Source organism: Oenanthe melanoleuca, chromosome 8, assembly GCF_029582105.1.
Source record: "Oenanthe melanoleuca isolate GR-GAL-2019-014 chromosome 8, OMel1.0, whole genome shotgun sequence".
Classification (NCBI taxonomy): Eukaryota; Metazoa; Chordata; class Aves; order Passeriformes; family Muscicapidae; genus Oenanthe; species Oenanthe melanoleuca.
The window spans coordinates 18,380,259-18,398,622 of record NC_079342.1 but is presented as its reverse complement, the minus strand read 5'-3'; the positions used below and the strand labels follow the sequence as shown (position 1 = coordinate 18,398,622).

Here is an 18,364-nt window from a genome sequence, read left to right as displayed (position 1 = left end):
CTCAGAACAGAGTTCTACAGCACTGAATATATTTTTCACATCTTAATCCACATACAATTCATTTCACTATACCATGATTTTTACCTTGGTTTCCAGCTGACATTAAAGTTCTTAAACAAGACTCCAAAGGTTGTACCATTTTGCTGGCTTAAGACCAACATGATATACATTTATACACTGCCTTTGAAATAAATACTTGAAGAGAAGCCAAAACATTTGGAACTAGAGGGCTTTATTCTCTCCTACTGTCCTTGTTTATACCTGACTAAGCTTACATCAATATCTAGGGAGACATCTCACAGCAGTGTTTCACTGATGGATTCTGACAGGTTTTTATTCTTCTGTTTCTGGTCTCAGACAAAACTTTGCTATTGATTTCTCACAATTTTGTCATCTCCTTAAAGTGCTGGATAAGTTAAAAGCTTTTTTATAGATGTCCTTTTTTTCCAACATTTATCCACTAAACTTGAACAAAAACAGAAAGAGATAAAAATAATAAATTCTTTCAGGATTTCAAAGATTTACAGTACAAAGATAATTTTTTTTTTCAATTCTCCCTTTTCTCCAGGATCTGCATCAGACCTCCCATTTTTTTGAGTTCTCCTGGTTGGGTTTTTTCATTTGAAAGCTATTTTTAATTTTAAAAAGGGTAGAGGCATAATAGTAATTTGGCAATCTCTCTAACTTTTTTTGGTGTTTTTTAATAGAATCATTTACATTCAATCAGGGGAGAAGAAACAAAAGACAGTAAAACTGTTGACTGAAAAGACTCAAAGAATATTTCTCAGAGGAAAAGTGTGACAATAATTATTTTAAAAGACATGCGAAGACATATCTCCTTCCACAAAAGCAGCAGATGAAAAATTCTTGGATTTCAAATTAATGGGCAAATAGATATGTTTTGCACTTCTTGATACAGTTACACTCTACTCCAAATTAAATTCAAACACAAAATTCTTGCATGTGACATGACAATACACACCCAGCATCAAATGTTTCAGAAAAACAAAAGTGCTTCATTGCAGCAGCAGGACCCTTATACGTTCTTTAAAGCATTCAGACATACTACTGAGTTACTAATATAACATTGACCAAAACAGTTGAAATCTTTTGTTCTTTGTTTAAAAAAAAAATCTGAGCTCACCAGAAAAAAATTGAAATGTTATTTTCATGCATCATTTGAATTGTCACCTGGGCTTTTTGTCTCTAGAACTCACAGAGAATATCAATGTGTTAATTGAAACAAGCAGTACGTAATCCACAGGACATCTTTAGCATATGTTTCCTTCCAAGGCTGACAAGAGCTTTCTTGGATTTTTCAGCACTAGAGTCTGATGTTTCCATTTTCATGCTAAAAATATGAACTAAAATCTTACACATTTACATAAATATGTATTTTCCCAGCAATATCTTTCCACAGGAATCAGGCACACTGTATCAGTTTTGAGACCTCGAAAAATAAAATGTGAGTGTGGTAACATGAAAGTGTTGAAAACCCCATCCTTAAAGCTGTATTTCTCTTTCTTATTCAAAAGGCCCAGAAAAATAAACCCAATCAGAAACCTAGCTCCATGACAGAACATTCTTACTGATGAAGGAGAATGAGATAGTGCATGTAACAAGGCAAAGCTCAATACTCAAAGCTATCATAATTTAAAATTAGACATAATTATCCTTAACAAAACCAGGCACTGTGGAAAGGGGCTTTGGAACAGCTGCTCCTCTTCAATTTAAATGCTCATTTGTTTTACATTGACCTAGAAATCAGTATCCTCCGAACCAAAAGCCAATTAGATAATAGTCTGTCTTTCAAGCTTGTAGAATACTAATTTTCGTAATGTTGTTAGTAGTGAAAAGCAAAGAAATAAACTGCAGATGATGCCACAAGTATCTCAGCTCCACTATGCACAACCAAAACGTGAGGGTTCCCTTCCCTCCTTTCTGGAAGGTCAGATTTACAGCCCAGGGAAGACATCCATCACTCCCTGTGCTGACCCTGCAGTGCAGTCCCAGACTGGGACAGCCACAGGACACTGCAAAGGCAACCACGTGGAAAGATCATGAGTTTGCTGGAGTGGCATCCTGCCACTCCTTCCACAGCAAAAGCAACATGCCCAAACTGACAACAAGGAAGCACTCCAAAAGCTGCCCTTCCAACCTTGCCCAGAGTTAGGTCATGAACATCAGTGATTTTGGAAACAGAACAATGCCAGATTCTTCCATTACTGCAATATAAACAAACTGCTTCTTGAGCAACAAGAATTAAAGACACCCAATTTCTTACAGGCTTGACTTTGGCTTTTTGTCTCCCTCCCATAGTTCTGACAGAGGTAACTGGCTCTCCTATTTTACTTCCATCCAATTGGAGACAGCACCTCCCCCAGTTAATCCAGCACTGTCATATTTGAATGCCAACCAGTGCTGCCAAACCACAATAAACAACGAACTGACTGTCACTGAGAGAATGTGAGGGGGTGTCTCCTACTCTCTTCCAATTCTTATAGTATTGCAATTACAGTTATTTTTGACATTTCTTATTCTTTTCAAGCCTGGATGGAATTGGCCAGTGGCTTGGAAGTTACCAGGAAAGAAGGAACAACTGGAGAAACTCTGATTCCCTACTACTGTTCAGTGTTTCTGGCAGTCAAGACCATTTCTACCATTACTTTCAATTTTGGTTAAAGCCAATGCCAAAAATACATATTCATCTACAGAGCTGTTCCTGCTCTAAAGAGACAAAATGATGATGAATGCCAGTTTGATTACACTTGAAAACAAAGCTATAACATTTCTTGGTCTTCTGACACTTGGCAGCATCCCTAGAGAAAATTCTTTCCATGAAAGGAGGAGAGCCTTTTCTAAATGCATCTACAAAATAAGCTTTTCAGAAGGCTGATATCAAAGTAAGGCTGACAGGATCCAGCAAGAAACCTATTAATACAGGAACCTACATTAGAACACAGAGAATTTGAATTCTACCAAAGCATTAGGTCTTCCTGAAAGAAACACTGACAATCACCAGTTGTGATTCACAGTTCCATGCTGCTGTTAGTGCAAAATGTGGATGTTTCAATACTGAAAGGAGCCTTCTAAAACTGCTGAAGTTGTGAAGTAAACAAGTCTATATTGACAGAATGATCTCATAGCAGAACACAAATCTCTACAGGCAAGGTGGAATTCAAGGCAAGGAGAAGCTCTTTCCAGAATAGTTAATAAAGCTGAAGAAACCCTTGTCTCCTTAGGTTTCCTTCTGAAGTCACTGAAGTAGAAAGCAATCAAATGCAAGTGTGAGCTGCAATGGACAACAAAAGACAAACATGAAAACAGCAGCAGCATCCCAAATATACCTCCAAGTTATCAGACATCAGCATTATCAGTTGATTGTAGCAGTTTGCTCTGTCCTGTGCTCCTGAATTTCCCACGCTAGCAGCTCCCTTTCCTTCTCAGTACTGCCTTCAAAGCTGCTTTTGCAACAGGAAGCAGAGGAAAAGCCAAAGTCCATTCCTACCCAACCAAACAAGTAAGCAGATTATAGAGGAGGTTTCAGAGCAGCTAGGACAATGTCCAAGGCAAAATAATTATTTCAGTCCTATATCAGTTTTTCCAAAGTACAAGTAGAAGCATCATAGCATTAGTTATTGAGATTTTCATCAGAAAAAAAAAATAAACAATCTTGCAAATAAATTACTGTGGCTTCTGCGAAAAGTTCTTAGGTGCTTTTGGATGGGAAAGGTAGGGCTGTTTAAATTACTGTCTCTGCTGATGAAGTAAACATGTAAACATCAGGCTCTGAATTGTTCAGAACTTACAGATTGACTGAAAACTACATTTCTGAAGAAAATGCATCTCTATGAAACAGCTAAACTTTCTGGGTTAAGAACCTGCCAATCAATTGAATTTTTAAAAGTAGCTGTCAGAAGAATTGCTAGGGAATATGACCTTTCTATGTCAAAAGAACAGCCATGCATATAACATTAGATATGAGGAAGAAATTATTCACTATGAGGGTGGGGAGGCGCTGGCACAGGTTGCTCAGATAAGCTGTGGATGTTGCATCTATGGAAGTGTTCAAGGCCAGGCTGGATGAAACTTTGAGCAACCTGGTCTAGTGGAAGGTGGCCCTGCCCATGGCAGGGGGTTGGAATAAAATGGTCTTTAAGGTCACTTCCAACACAAACCATTCTATGATTCTATGATTTGAATGGGTGACCTAGAAATAAATATAAAGCCACTGATGACAAATGTATTCTAACAGCAGAGTATAAACAGTGAGGTCAGCACTGTCAGGGTGATCTGAATAACTTGCTCTGTGCACGTACTGTGTTAATGCAACCAAATGGTAAATTGCACTCATAGGAATTAGGATTTAGGCAACTACAGCATGAAGGGAACATCTGCAATTCTAACTCTATTAATCTCTCGTGGATCCCTTTTTTCAAATACTGGTACTCAATTTGCCATTTTCCAGTCCTCAGACTATTTTAAGCAATTGGCTGTACAGCATAAATAGTAGCTCACACATTTCATCTTTGAATTATTTTAAAGCTGTGTCATTATCTCCTTTTACTCACTGAATTAACAACTTACTTTGGTCTGTTCCTCACCACTCTGCTTTCCTTTCAACCATTCTTAATTCTTATTCATAGGTAGGATAGGGGAACGCTGCATTCCTCTGCCTTGAAGGAATGGTCCTTAATGCAGTTCTGTGAAGACTATAAAAGTGCAGGTCTCTTCACTGATGTTCCTTGTTCTTCAAGCTTCTCTTTCTAAATTGGTTCATCTTTTTGAAACTCAAAGCAGGTTGGTTTTTTACTGTTTTTAGCTTTGCATACCTCTATTTCTATTTCAGCTTTTAGGGTGTTTTTTTGACTTACCTTTCAAACCAGAACTGAGCACTGCTAAGGACATAAACAATGTCACTCCTCCTCCCATGAGATCTTTGCTGGAGCTTGATCTGTCTTATGAAACCATCACTGAACATGAAAAATCTGCTCTCATCATGTCCCAGCATGGCAAGTGCCCAGTCTACACAGAAGTGCCTTCTCCCACTAACATTTTGTTCCAGGGTATCCAATCCTCCTCAGCACATTGCAGTCAGCATCGTCTGCCATGCAGTGGGTAATACAGACCCTTCAATTAATACATCTTAATTAGATTTTAGAACCAAATTAGAACCAAGCTTAAGTTAGAATTTAATTAGGCTTCAAGGCTTGGTGATCTGTGCTTTGCCTGTTTCAAAAGGGAGCAGAGAGCAGGGTCTTTAAACATGCAGCAACACCCAGGCGCAATCCCAGCCTCCATAACCTTTCCTGTGCAGTTTGAGGAGATGATATTGGACACAGAGCTGCATGTAAATGAGACAGGCAGCCCTCAGCATAGTCATGACAGAATTTGAGCATTTTATGGGATTAATTATCTGTAAAACATACGGTAGTGTAATAATTATACTTCTGAGCAGTGAACATTACTATGTGCTTTCCACTACTCTGAGCTGAAGGATTCAACACAGAACAGAAGCTTATAACACAGAGCATAAGTTCAATAATGTAGCTTAGGTGAAATGGAGTTAAATCAACTTTTATCCTTTTTACGTAACACAAAATGGAGTTCAAACAAACTTTCATTGCTTGCTCCAGAATGTGAAATTGTGGTTACCTACTTCTGAACACCCAAACTATTGGGGAAGTTTCCTGAAGTGCAAGGAAAAAAGGAGCTGACCATTATGAGCCGGTGTTCGTGACTGTTCTCAGATGGAGACTGCACGCAATGGAGGCAAAGGTTGATGATAAAATCCTTGTTGATAACAGGACAAAAAGAAATCCAATAGCAGATGGAAGGGCATGCATCATTAATGTACTCCACTGAAGAAGCTAGGCACCATCATACCTTTCCCTTGGAATTACTGCAATTTGTAGTAAGTCAGGGAGAAGAGCAGTTCACCTTTTGCTTATGGAAAAATAGAGAAATTCAGCAATTAGAACTGTAAGGGATATCTATCACTCCACTGCAGACCCAAGTTCAATAGCCAAGCACCCTTAAACAGTTTTTAATCCATTCTTGACACTTTCCCAAGGAAGTTGATACCACAGATTTTTCTGACAATAAACCACATGGAACAGGGTCTCCCAAGACCTTCAACAATTCTCATTTATACAAACATTTGCAGCCATTTTCTTTTTCAATCCCATATACATATATGTGTGTATATATATATAAATATATATATATATATATATATATATGTGTGTATGTGTATATATATAAACTGATTTCTAAATCACCTTTATCATTTAAAAAAAAAAAGAAGATAAGCAAGCCATTCAATTTATTAGAGTGCTCACTTAATTAAGTTGGTACATAAATCAACTGGTTTCTTTGTAAGTATTACCTAATATCAATGCATGTCCATATCAGGCATAAGAAGGTATGCTTTTCTTTTTACTCTGTCTTATATAATTCAAGTGTTTCTCAGTTAGCAATATTTTAAACATAATATGTAAATTATATTGAGAAAGTAAACATGTCAGCAGGCCAGTAATCATACAGAAAATAAAAGATGTCACTGTCAAAAATACCACTTTAAACAGCTGTCTGTTTAATCAGGATTGATGCTGATACCTGATCAATATAATCTGGCAATGCTGACATGGCTCTTTTCCTCTAAATTCAGATAGTTCTGCATGTTTGCTATATTACACATTACTCCTCTTTCCTTTCAAACACCTAATCATTTATCTTTTCAAACTTCCCTTTCATTAGCCTATTTCATCCTACTAAGATTCAAGAATTAACTTTGATAAGAAATTTATGCATTTGAAATTCATAACCCTCTACATTTCACTTCATTTTAAAAGAAAATATTTGATAGATGAAAAACATTAGAACCTTACCTGAAGCCAAACAAATAGTTATTGACAGATTTAATAATACCCATAGACTTGACTTTTATGTTGCATACTGTCATTTGAGCAGACTCAAAGAGCTTGTGGATCAAAGCCCATGACTCAGAACATATAGCAAGGAGATACTAAAGAAATAAAGGTAGTACCAGAACTAGTAACTGCACAGTAGAAAAGGGAAGTGTAAATTGTGAGCAGCTGTTAAACTGCAATACAAGATACAACTCTACAGTGTTCACACTTGCCAGACCAGAAGCCCACAGCCCAAGGAATTGACAGTGTAGAGGGACTAAGGAGGTCACAGTAGAAATATATGTGTACATAAAGCAGCCCAAATTCACAATTAACCAGAATTTTCTGGCTATCATCAAGTAATAAGAATTCAACTTACTGTGGGGAGGTTTTTTGTGGGGGTAGGGAAAGCCATGGACAAAAATAAACACTTCTGGGAGAACACAGGAGGGAAAGGAGAGCTTAGGAACATCTGACAGGCAGGAGAGGTCTTAAAAGGATCTAGCTCAGTCTGGAGACAGCCCAGTGTGCAAACTGCTCAACCAAGGTTAGCAGCACTGATGAAATGCAAGCAGGAATGAACATTCCGACCTTTGTCTCCAACCCCTGGATTCCTGACACTGTGATAAGCACTGGATGTATTTTCCTTGACAACAGCTCATCAATTAAATTTCTCCAATTGCCAGTATTTAGAAAATTCGAGATGTATATTTGCCAGAAGTACCTCTGCAGGCTTAACTACCTGAAACAAAAACATCACACTGTACCTAGGAGGTGGCTTTGTGTGAGATTTAGTGCATGCACTGTAACTTTGTGCAAACAATTCACAGCAAAATTCTCTGTGTTAAAGGTATGCAAATGCTTGTTGCTAATTTGAGCAAAGACAAATACAGAAACCATGTCAGACCTGAAGTTTCATGTTTTATTTAAGCTCCAAGGCACAGAATTTTAATTCAAAGTTTCACATACTAATTTGTTTTCATGGACAAATTATGAATCCTGCCATAGGAGTTCATCATATAACTACTTTAAGTGTCACTATACTGTATGACCACATTAAAATAATGAGGTTTGAACATTCCTATCTTCAATTAGAGCTTTGTGGCTTCGAGCACTTAAAGAATAAATGTTGCCATTAACCTGGACCTTACCCCTCCAAATATGCACCAAATATATTAACAATGTTACTGAATCATGAGGTCATTGTGAAAATATAAATCTCAGTGGATTCCATCACAAAGCAAAATCTTGGTGATTTTAATAGGATATTATTTAAGGTATAAAATTAAAATCTCTCATTAAGTTATCTCAACAGCTCATTTAATTTATCAGGCTCAAAAAATATTTTAAAGGTTATTTTAGGTTAATTACATTTCACATCCTTTTATGACAGATCTAAAACCCTGCACATCTTTCAATCCTCTTTTATAAACATTCCCCCTTGCCAAATAGCTGAGAGTTCACACTGACATATTTTTGCATACTCACACTCTAGTCTCAACATGACAGTGTTTTATATTCATGATAGACACAGAATCTAGTGGTTTTTCATGGAAACTTGGTCACTGCAATAAATAACAAAAGCAGAAGCCCCTCAGTCAGTAAGGCATCCTCTCAACAAATCTTACACTATTTGTACTTAAATGGCCACAACTGCTTTCAGTGAAAATAATTCTGATCAATCCAAAAGGCCACAGTACAGGAATTCAATACAATAAACAAGGACTTTGGAAAAAAAAAAATCACTTGGCCATTATTTGTCCTAGTTTCAAGGGAAGAACTAAAGATATTGACTCTAAATCAAGCTTATATTGGTTATTCTGACTTCATACCTCATGTTCTCACAGCCCAAGGACTCTGCAGTTCCCACCAGGGAAGAGTCTGAAACTCACAATTAATGTGGAAATGCTCAGGTTAGCAATAATAACCCAGCAAGGGCAGGTAAGAGATCATGGTTTGCCTTGGCTCTTGAACAACTGACTTGAAAAATCTCAATATGAACACAATCAGAAATAAGAAAATTATACTGAAACACTATTTACAGGGACTGCATCAATAAATTATTCCACAGCACCGTCCATTTGAGCTCCAAACATCTGCTAAACATTAATAAACTGAGGTTTACAGAAAGTCTGTGAGACGTGCTCTACTTTCAGTTCTTCAGGTGACCAAAGGACTGAACCTCTCTGTACCTGAGCTTATCAAAGTTCAGATATCAGGATTGTTGCATAAATCCCAGGCTTGTGTTTCACTTACAAGGCTACCCTTATCTCTGCCAAGAGATTTCACCTCTCCCCCTCTGGTAATCTCGAGGCAATAAGGATTTTAGATTAACTCATAGGAAAGATTCCGAGCTGCAGCTCTTGAGAGGTGGTGCACACAAACCTCTGTATTCCCACAGTCCTGAAAGTGGTAAAATAAACAGTGACTGTGTCTCTGGGACTGAAAAAGAATTGTTGGAAAGACACATTGCATGGCTTGGATAAACCAAAGTGACACAGTGCAGGAAAACAGACCAAACAAAAAGTGGCAGCCAAACATGGAGGATTATGCTACTAATTACAGAGCATGTCCAAAGCTTTTGCTTAGTCAAAATGCTACAGGGGATTCTTATAAATGTCCTAAGGTTTGAAACTGTTTGAATTTCTGAAAGAAAGCAACTTGAAATTTAAGCAAACAAACCATTTCATGTTTTAACACCAATCTTCCTATTATCACATCCTAGGAAACTATTTCAAGAAGTATTACCAGATAAAGAAGGCAGCCACATTAAAGTACTAAATGCAGACATCTCACAGTGCCTTTCTATGGAAATATGTGCCAAAAATAAAACGGCAAATTTTCAACCACTTTAAATTAAAACCCAGAACTTTTATTGTCTGCATCAGTGTGTGTTTATAGAAAGGTCATTAAGAACCACAGAACAACACTCAAGGAACAAAGCCTCACTCTTCAACAGTGTGTGTTCAAGACAGTCTGAATAACTGTATTTTAAGTTCCCCATGGCTCCCCAAGCAAAAAAGCTAATTTTCCATGCACACTACAGCAGTTTCTCACTTTACACCTACAATAGTGCTGCTGTCAGGAAGAGAAGTGACTGCATGTGCCAAAAATCAATTCAACATATTCACAGACAAAAAAAATAACATGCAGCATCTGAAGATAATGAGAACTGCAATCATTCAAACTGACAGTCTAGTGCCTAACAATTATCACAAGGCAAGTTTTATGAATTCATATTTCCTACAATGACAAGCCTCAGGTTACACAGAAGGGCGTTCACATTTTCTTCCAAATAAGAAAACCTCCTTTAAGCCAATGAGTCCACTCCAAAATGGAATTCACTTAACTGAAGTGAGTAAAAAGATGCTGACTGTGTTTTAAGTAATATGCTGAAGTTTCTTCAGAGCAAGATGCTGACTGTGCCTAAGTAATATGCACTATATAGTAAATATAACTTTAGTACAGAATTCATCACAATAATTTTCTGCTCTTTACATGAATTATTCAGAATGAAGTTTACTAGTGAAAACCAATCAGGACTATCAGTTTTGGATGCCCTGAATCTATCATGAAAACACACAGAGTCATACCACATCCATTTTTGGTTTCCAACCAGAGACACCTTAAAAGCTGTGACAAAGGTAAGTCCCTGCAAACACTCTAAACACTGCCAAATGTCTAGAACTTGCTCTATACTTCTTCCTTAGACCCTGTCCAAATTTCAGAATTGATAATGTACCCAAAGATTTACTAACAGACTCTGCAGCATATGTCCATGCAAATACCTAATTAGTATGCTCAAACTTAGACTTCACACATGGTCTTCATTTGGAAATCCACTTACTTCCTATCTCAGGTTATTACAACTGCCAATCTAAAATGCAATTCCAGGCCTTCATACAGTAATAAAATCCCTTCATTCATGCAGCCATAGTTCCTGCTGTCTTTTGTACCAACATAAAAATACAAAATCCTACTTGTACAGTCAAGTATTGAATGTTCTCTACTCCCTGAAATAATTTATGGTCTTCATCACCTATGGCTTTCATGATTATTCTTAAACAAAACTATTTTCATCTGTATTGAGCAACATTTAAATAGTCAACATGTTACTACCTAAAATGCAAACTAAAAGTAACATTATCTATGACAAAACATTTTGGGAAAAGAGCAGCTGTGTGTTTTAGAAGACACAAATGTAAATGAAGTTTTTCCATCAGACTCAAATGCCTGCTTTTGCAATAAGTACCCAAGCAATGAGCAGGAGGTAGCACTATGACATTAATGATTTGTCCCTGAGCTAGTGCTGTGTTTTTCAATAAAAACAGAGTGTATCTAACTCTTTTGTGAGGAGGAGAATTCTAAGTTCTATGCATTCACCTCACTGCCAGCACACAAAACGAGCAGAGAGGTGGAGAGTGTGGTGGGAGAGCAGATATTGTACCTTGCAAACTGATGTTAAATTTGTTATCAGATGCCTGGTGTCTGCCAGCCACTGCCAACCCTGTTCCTTCCAAGATCTCATCCCTGTGAGTGTAACAACCACCACCTGGGTGCCTGCATAAAGCAGAGACCCTAAAATACAAACAGTAAATCCATTAGAGCGCCGGGGACTAAGCAGGAGGTGCAGAGATAGAATTTCCCTTTATAACCAGGAGGGGTTTTGAAGCAGGAACTTCTAGTTCCACTGCACTTCACCAGGCCTTCTGAATTATTAATTCCCGAGGTGAACTGACAAACAACCGCGAACTAATAATGCCTCCTTCAGCTGCGGGGAGACACCGCTGTGCCCTGCCCGCCTGTCCTGCACCACGGTGACATTCCCGCTGTCCCCAGCCCGGCTGTCCCACATCCACAGTGACATTCCCGCTGTCCCACATCCACAGTGACATTCCCGCTGTCCCACATCCACAGTGACATTCCCGCTGTCCCACATCCACAGTGACATTCCCGCTGCAACACGCAGCTCCTGAGGCGCCCGGGGCTGCAGCGCCACCACCAGGCCACAGGCCGAAGTGCAAGTCACACAGCTGCCACCCAAAATTTCCCAATTTTGCTTCTAGAATCGGCTACAAATAACATTTTTCTTATTCTTTCTTCTTTTAATCTTGTTCTCTTCGTAAATCTCCCAGCCATCATCTCTCTGTTACCAGAAAAAGGATGCTGCAAAGCACAGCACAGCATTACCAAGTGAATTCATACTCCAGCCAAGAAAAGCCCCCAGTTATTAACAGGTGATTCCTGTGGACACGATCCCAGAAAGCACACACCCCTCTGTAAAACCACAGTGGCATCTCTAACACCGTTTGACCAAAATTCACTTGGATCCTGGAGTTGTTGATTCCTGTCCCCAGCCCCTGGCACACCAGCAGATGGCAACCCAGCTCCACAGACCCCTGCAAAGGCTTGAATAAAGCACAGACTTTGGATTCCACTTCCACATGAATTCAAAGGGAATTACCTACTTTGTAATAATCTCACTCACTAACTCAAATCTGCAGCAAATTATCCTTCACTCTGCTCTGGGCTCTTCCTCATAGCCGGGAATGATACAAATTTTAATTTTCTTTTTAATAAATAGCATCATGCACAGGTGAAATATGCTATTAGGGGAAGTTTTTATATTGGGTACAATTAATTCTGTTCTTAATATATGTAATATGAAATTTAAAAAAAAAAAAAAAAAAAAAAAAAGAGCAAAAATTTATAAAATAAAAAGTCAATATCATTTCCTACATCTAAAAAGCACACTCCAGCTTGGAGACCAAAAGCCAAGGCCCCAACATCACAAGAATGACCCATTCTCCCCATTCCACTCAGTATTGCCTAATCCACACAGCTTTGGGGAACTGGATGTTCAGAATAAATCAGGCTGAGTGTTGTTCAACAGAGGAAGTTCTTCAGTTGAGAATTGTTTCAAATCATTGCATTTGAGCTTTTCTACCCTCCAGATCAAGAAGCTTGGGTTTTTAACTATTTCTTCTAGAACAAGACAAAGGAAAGATGAACTCTCTGGCACTGAGTACAACCACAATAAATATGCAATTATTTCACTTTGTTTCAACTTTCACTCTGTTTGAAAGTAAATGTAAAACCCTAAGTCATTTGAAATTATCCTGTGAAGATGAGACTGACTGTACAAGGAAATCTTACAAGTCTGGCACAGAGGATTAACAGAGCACCAACTGCTCAATTAGCAGCCTTCATCACTGAAGATGAAAAAATGGCTCTGACCACATCCCATGTGGTGCAGAATATAAGGAAGAAAGTTTACACTAAATAGAACTGTAGCCATCCAGCTGAAATCCTCAACTTCATTTTCAACAATTATGTCCAGTTTTTCAGTTCAAGGAGTACCACAAGTTTCAGTTCAGTACTGGGAGCACTTCAGAAAATTAGAGTTTGTAAGTATTTTAAAAAATAATTTCAAAATCTTTTCCACAAACATATCTAAATTTCCACTGACAGGCTCCTTCAAATGTTTTCCTATCACCACAGTTGGCAAAAGGAACATGCATGGTTTCTTATTCCTGGAGTGTCTCAAACTTTTCCAGGCATTAGATGGTGAGCAATGCACATGAGACGTAATGGGTTGCTTATTATCAGATGTTTCTTTCACAAAACCCTGGAGAAAGTGCTTGAGGTGCTCTCTGTGAGGGGCCAGGACATTGGACACACACACAGAATCTCCCTCCACAAATAAAGCAGCATATTCAGCATTAGTGTAGTGGTCTAGTAAAGCATCCTGTTCTTAATAAACATGAGGGGAAAGTCACTCCTTGCCACCAATAAATGCTCAGCTATGGAATATTGGCACCTCATGGCTTTGCTCCTGGTAGTTTCATTCACATAGCGTTTTATCAAAATTAACAGTTGCAAGAAAGACACTCCCAATCTATCTCTACAACAATCACAACCATCTCTTCACAAAGTCATTTTCCTTTCTGAAATTTAGAAGCCCTGATGCTCTTTATGCCTTTCTTTGTAAGAGAATGCATTCACAATACTGATCTTTTGCATCACCAGTGACAGGTCTCAAGGAAACAGGATGAAGCTGAGTCAGGAGAGGTTTAGGTTGGATATCAGGAAGAAGTTTTTCACCCAAAGGATGGTTGAGCACTGGAAGAGGCTCCCCAGGGAAATAGTTTCAGCACCAAGGCTGTCTGAATTCAAGAACACTCTCAATCACTCACATGGGTGCCTCTTGGGGTGTCCTGCACAGGGCCAAGGACTGCCAGGACTCAATTATCTTTGTGGGCTCCTTCCACCTCAGCATATTCTAGGATTCTATGACCTCCCTCAAAAAAAAAAAAAAAACATAGTCCAAGGCCTAACTCTTTTTATGCCATGGTAAGATCTCAGACAAACCCCCAAAAATAAGTCATAAGAAATTTTCTATAAAATTACCCTCCTGTTCCTTAAACATGCACTCTATACATATTCCCTGCATCCAATTTTTTTAGTGTATTTGGGTCTTGACAGCAGGAAGTACCACTGAGATGTCAGTGATGATGCTTTATGTGTTTTCCTCTGATTACTTCCTCAGCTATCTTAGGGATTTAAAAGTCTTAAACAGGATACTCCCCACCAGAATTCAATCTCATAGGATCAGAGCCATTCGTCTTAAGGTACATGATGAGCTGAAGGTCATCCTCTGAAATCCTCACTTATATTTAGAAGGCACACAGATCAGATTAACACCTTTCATTCCACAATGACAGCACCCAGCATTCACTCTGCCATGGCTTCTTTCTTGAGTCAAGGACCTAGTGGCAACTGCTGTGCAGGCACATTAATCCAGATTATCACACATGTATGAGCTGAAAGATTTTGCTCAACAATAAATTGTGTTTATATAGTTCAGCAAGTTAGAATTTGATGTGTTCCCAGTTCTGGAGTCATTGCTTATAAGTAGCCCAGCTATCAGGCTTGTTTCAGAAGCTGAAAACTCATTTCTATAGATTTCCTATTGTTAACTTATCTATTTGCCTTGCAAATATTTCTAAAGAGGAAAGAATGCAATTAAAGCACAGTAAACAATCTGTAGGATTAGTAGTGGTTAGAAAGCAAAAATCCACATTATTGAATGCCACAAAGCAATTTAGCAAAGGAAACTCTACTGATACCTGTAGACAGAAAGAGGGAGCAGAAACAATGCACGCAGCTTCCCTGGCATCCCTAAATCACACTCCACTTCTCTCTAGCTATCCAACTACTGTATTATAACAAATAATAGAAGAATTAAATGCTCTAGCAGTCAAGGCTGGCATATTAAAATGACACTCTGCATTACTGAACTTATTCATCTCTTAATAGAGCTGTTCTTCAAAGGAGATTAATTATACTGGCAAGAGACCTTTTGCTATTCTAATTTGTGAAACCTATTTCAATACCACAAGCACATTAAAACAGCTGCAAACATGTAACTGGCTCCAAGATCCCAGGACTCACTGCATTTAATTAGGTGTTCATCTTGTGATGTTCTTTAGTCACTGCTTTTGAAACCCACTTCACATAAAAATTTGTAATGTCTAGGCTTAATTAACTCCAACTGTAATGAACATACAGCCTATCACAGAATATACAGAGATAGGAAAGTGACCATATCCTTCAACACTAAAACACAGAGGGACAATAACTGGATTTAGAGATCAATTTCTCTGCCTTACATAGGAAACAGAGAATTTTAAATTATTTTAAAATAACTCACTGGCACTGTGTTTCATATCAGAACATTTGACAGACAGCACAAACACTGCCATGACAAACTGAAAACACAGGGTATAATATGAGTAATATGCAGAATTGTAACATGCAAACATCTGCAGCTCGCTGAGCTGCACACAGCAGTAAGCAACAACCTAGTACTCCAAATTAAATAGATGAGAATTAGAGCTTTGTTTTAAAGCACAGTTATTTTCATTAACCTAAGTTATGAAGCTCCAAGGCATTTATCTGCCTCTAGAGAACAGGCCTGTGTTTTAACATATTACTTTTTCTAATCCCCATCAGATAAATACTCATAGCCAAGTTCATGTGAGCATTCTCCCTTTCTGTTATCATTAAATTTAAAACCACTGGTGAAAGCATAAATTTAAGGCAAATACTGAACAGGCACCAAAGAAGCAAGACAATTAAATCAGAAGAATTTCAACATGTCTGAAAATGTCAAGACTACAATTACTTCATTGTGAAATCAAAATTAGTTGTAACACAAACGTGTGGCTTTTTGAACCTTAAAGATTTAAGTTTCCTTTCATAGCCTGGTGGTGCCAAACTGTCTAGGAGCCCCAAAAAAGTTCTCAGGGCTTTATCCAAGGTACACTCTTTTAGTTAAGGGGTCATTGCTTCTAAACAGTCTTACAAAGTAACACAAATTTACCCAGTTACTTGCAGCACTATAAGGAGCACACACCAAAATTCCTCACTTGAGTAAAACCTGTTATACAAATAACTCTGTAGATGTTCAGCAAAAAACCATTTCAACTTTGGCCTTAATCTATTATTTACCAACAATTTCTGTTGCACATATGCCTGCTCACAAATAACTGCCTTTTCCTACCCTTGGATTTTTCTGCTTCTCACAGGTCACTGATTTTAGATTTTTAGAGATAATAAGGAAAATTTGAAACAAAATATGTGTTCCTTTTTGAGGGCAGCTCAGACTTGACTGTAGCCACCTGAGTGTGTGTCTCCATACAGAACACTCTTATCTTGGAAAATGTTAATTTAGCAGATGCAACATTCCTCAAAAATATCTTACCAAAGTTTTTTTTTTACTAAAACTTTTCAACAGAAATCACGAAGAAGAGCATATGTCAGTTACAGCTCTCCAATTCCTTGGACAGTTATCCCTTTTAGGTTTATCCCCCTAGCTATTCCCTAGCAAAACAGGCAGAGGTAGATATTCAGAAAGCTGCTTTTCAATTAAACTTGCTTGAAATGGTCGGTTTCCCATTCTCACATTTCCTAGACTTCCAATGATATTTCTTTCAGGCATCAGGCAACTGAAACAGTATTGAGAAGGAATATCCCCAAAGAGAAATTATTCTTCAACACACATCTTTTCCTGCTTTCTGTCTAAAGCAGGATGGACATATTCTCTCCCTAGTTCACCCTGTAGCCTAAAAAGTCCCACAGGAACAAAATGCTGCTTTCACTGAGCAGGAGCAGGGGAAACAAGGTAAGAACTAAAGCACAGGATCACATCACTTTTTATAGCACAACAGCACCACGAGTGCTCCCAGACTGACTCACCAAACCAGCAGTAAGTGAAGGAGCAGACTGTCCCAGAGACTGATTTCTCATGCGGACCAGGTTGGAGGTGTCTCCAGGAGGCTGCCACATCGTCTGCCCCACTCCACTGTGGACACTATTTGATAAGGGAAGTAGCTGTTTTCCTTTAAAAAAAAAATCAAAATACCATCAGCTTGTTTTTAGACAAGTTCAAAGTACAAAGCTGAGAACAAATAGTGCATTTGAAGAAAAGTGTATGAGAGATGAGCAGGCTCAACTTTGTCAAGCAAACAGAGACACAACATATTAGTACCCTCCTCCTGTTCTCACTCAAGCTGCTTATAGCTGTGGATGTGATTTTCAAGGCTTGATCACTTTCAAGATAATGTATAAATACAACATTATTTATTTTAGGTCTGCAGAGACCTAACTCAGAAATGTACATTGCTGTATTTATCTCTGTACAGCACTAACAAAGATATCCTATAACAGCAAGTCAAATAATATAATTATCTTGCAGTCTGAAATACCCATGCTTGAGGACAAGAATAATTTTATTTAAGTCTCTATAAGGTAGTTATCAATATCTCCTTTCAGTTCCACAAAACCTGAAGCCAAGAGGGCAGAATTCCATCAAGAGTCAAATCTCAGCCAGCCAGTTTGCATGCACAGTCATCTACACTCTTCAAACTTCTTTGATTCTGTGGCAAAAGTTAGCTGGAATCATTTTACAGATGGAACTTTAAGCTAAAGCATTTTTCTGTCATGCCTCAACTTCTACACACATTCCAAATACCCACACTGAAAATATACATCTAAACTTGTACATTTTCTCTATCCAGTTGGGTCAGACTGACCTTTTTGGGGCTCTTTACCTCTTCCTGAATCAGATACAGTAGATTGAAAAGTAATTAAGATGAATCAACAAGTTCTGGAGACTATAGATTTTTTTTGTTCTGAAATTACAATCTCCAAACAGAAAAGTTATTTTTAAAAGAGAACAGACCTTCCAGTTTTCCTATTTCCTCCTATTTATTTTGATTTCTTCTACTCAAGGAGAAAAAAAAAGCTACAGTACTAACTTAGGCCATTGCAGCCAGTCAATAGATGTGTAATTCATAAAGTTCTGTGATTAACCTACCTCGGAGAACAAACTTACATGCATACAAAACATTATGAATGTTTCCATTTTTCAGAAACTATCCATTTACTAC

The 18,364-nt window shown here is 38.1% G+C and overlaps 1 protein-coding gene across 6 annotated transcripts in view; it reads right to left on the bottom strand.

Annotated features, from left to right (window-relative positions):
- The window catches only part of MAST2 (microtubule associated serine/threonine kinase 2), a 182,954-nt gene that overhangs the window by 143,299 nt on the left and 21,291 nt on the right, over positions 1-18,364 (bottom strand). For 4 of the 6 annotated variants that reach the window (XM_056497403.1, XM_056497398.1, XM_056497399.1 and 1 more), the window contains exon 3: positions 17,172-17,314. In XM_056497403.1, the coding sequence (XP_056353378.1) occupies positions 17,172-17,314 (143 nt within the window). Of the gene's footprint in view, positions 1-3,347; positions 3,482-17,171; positions 17,315-18,364 lie in introns of those variants that run through there. The other 2 variants (XM_056497401.1, XM_056497402.1) reach the window with 2 other exon arrangements.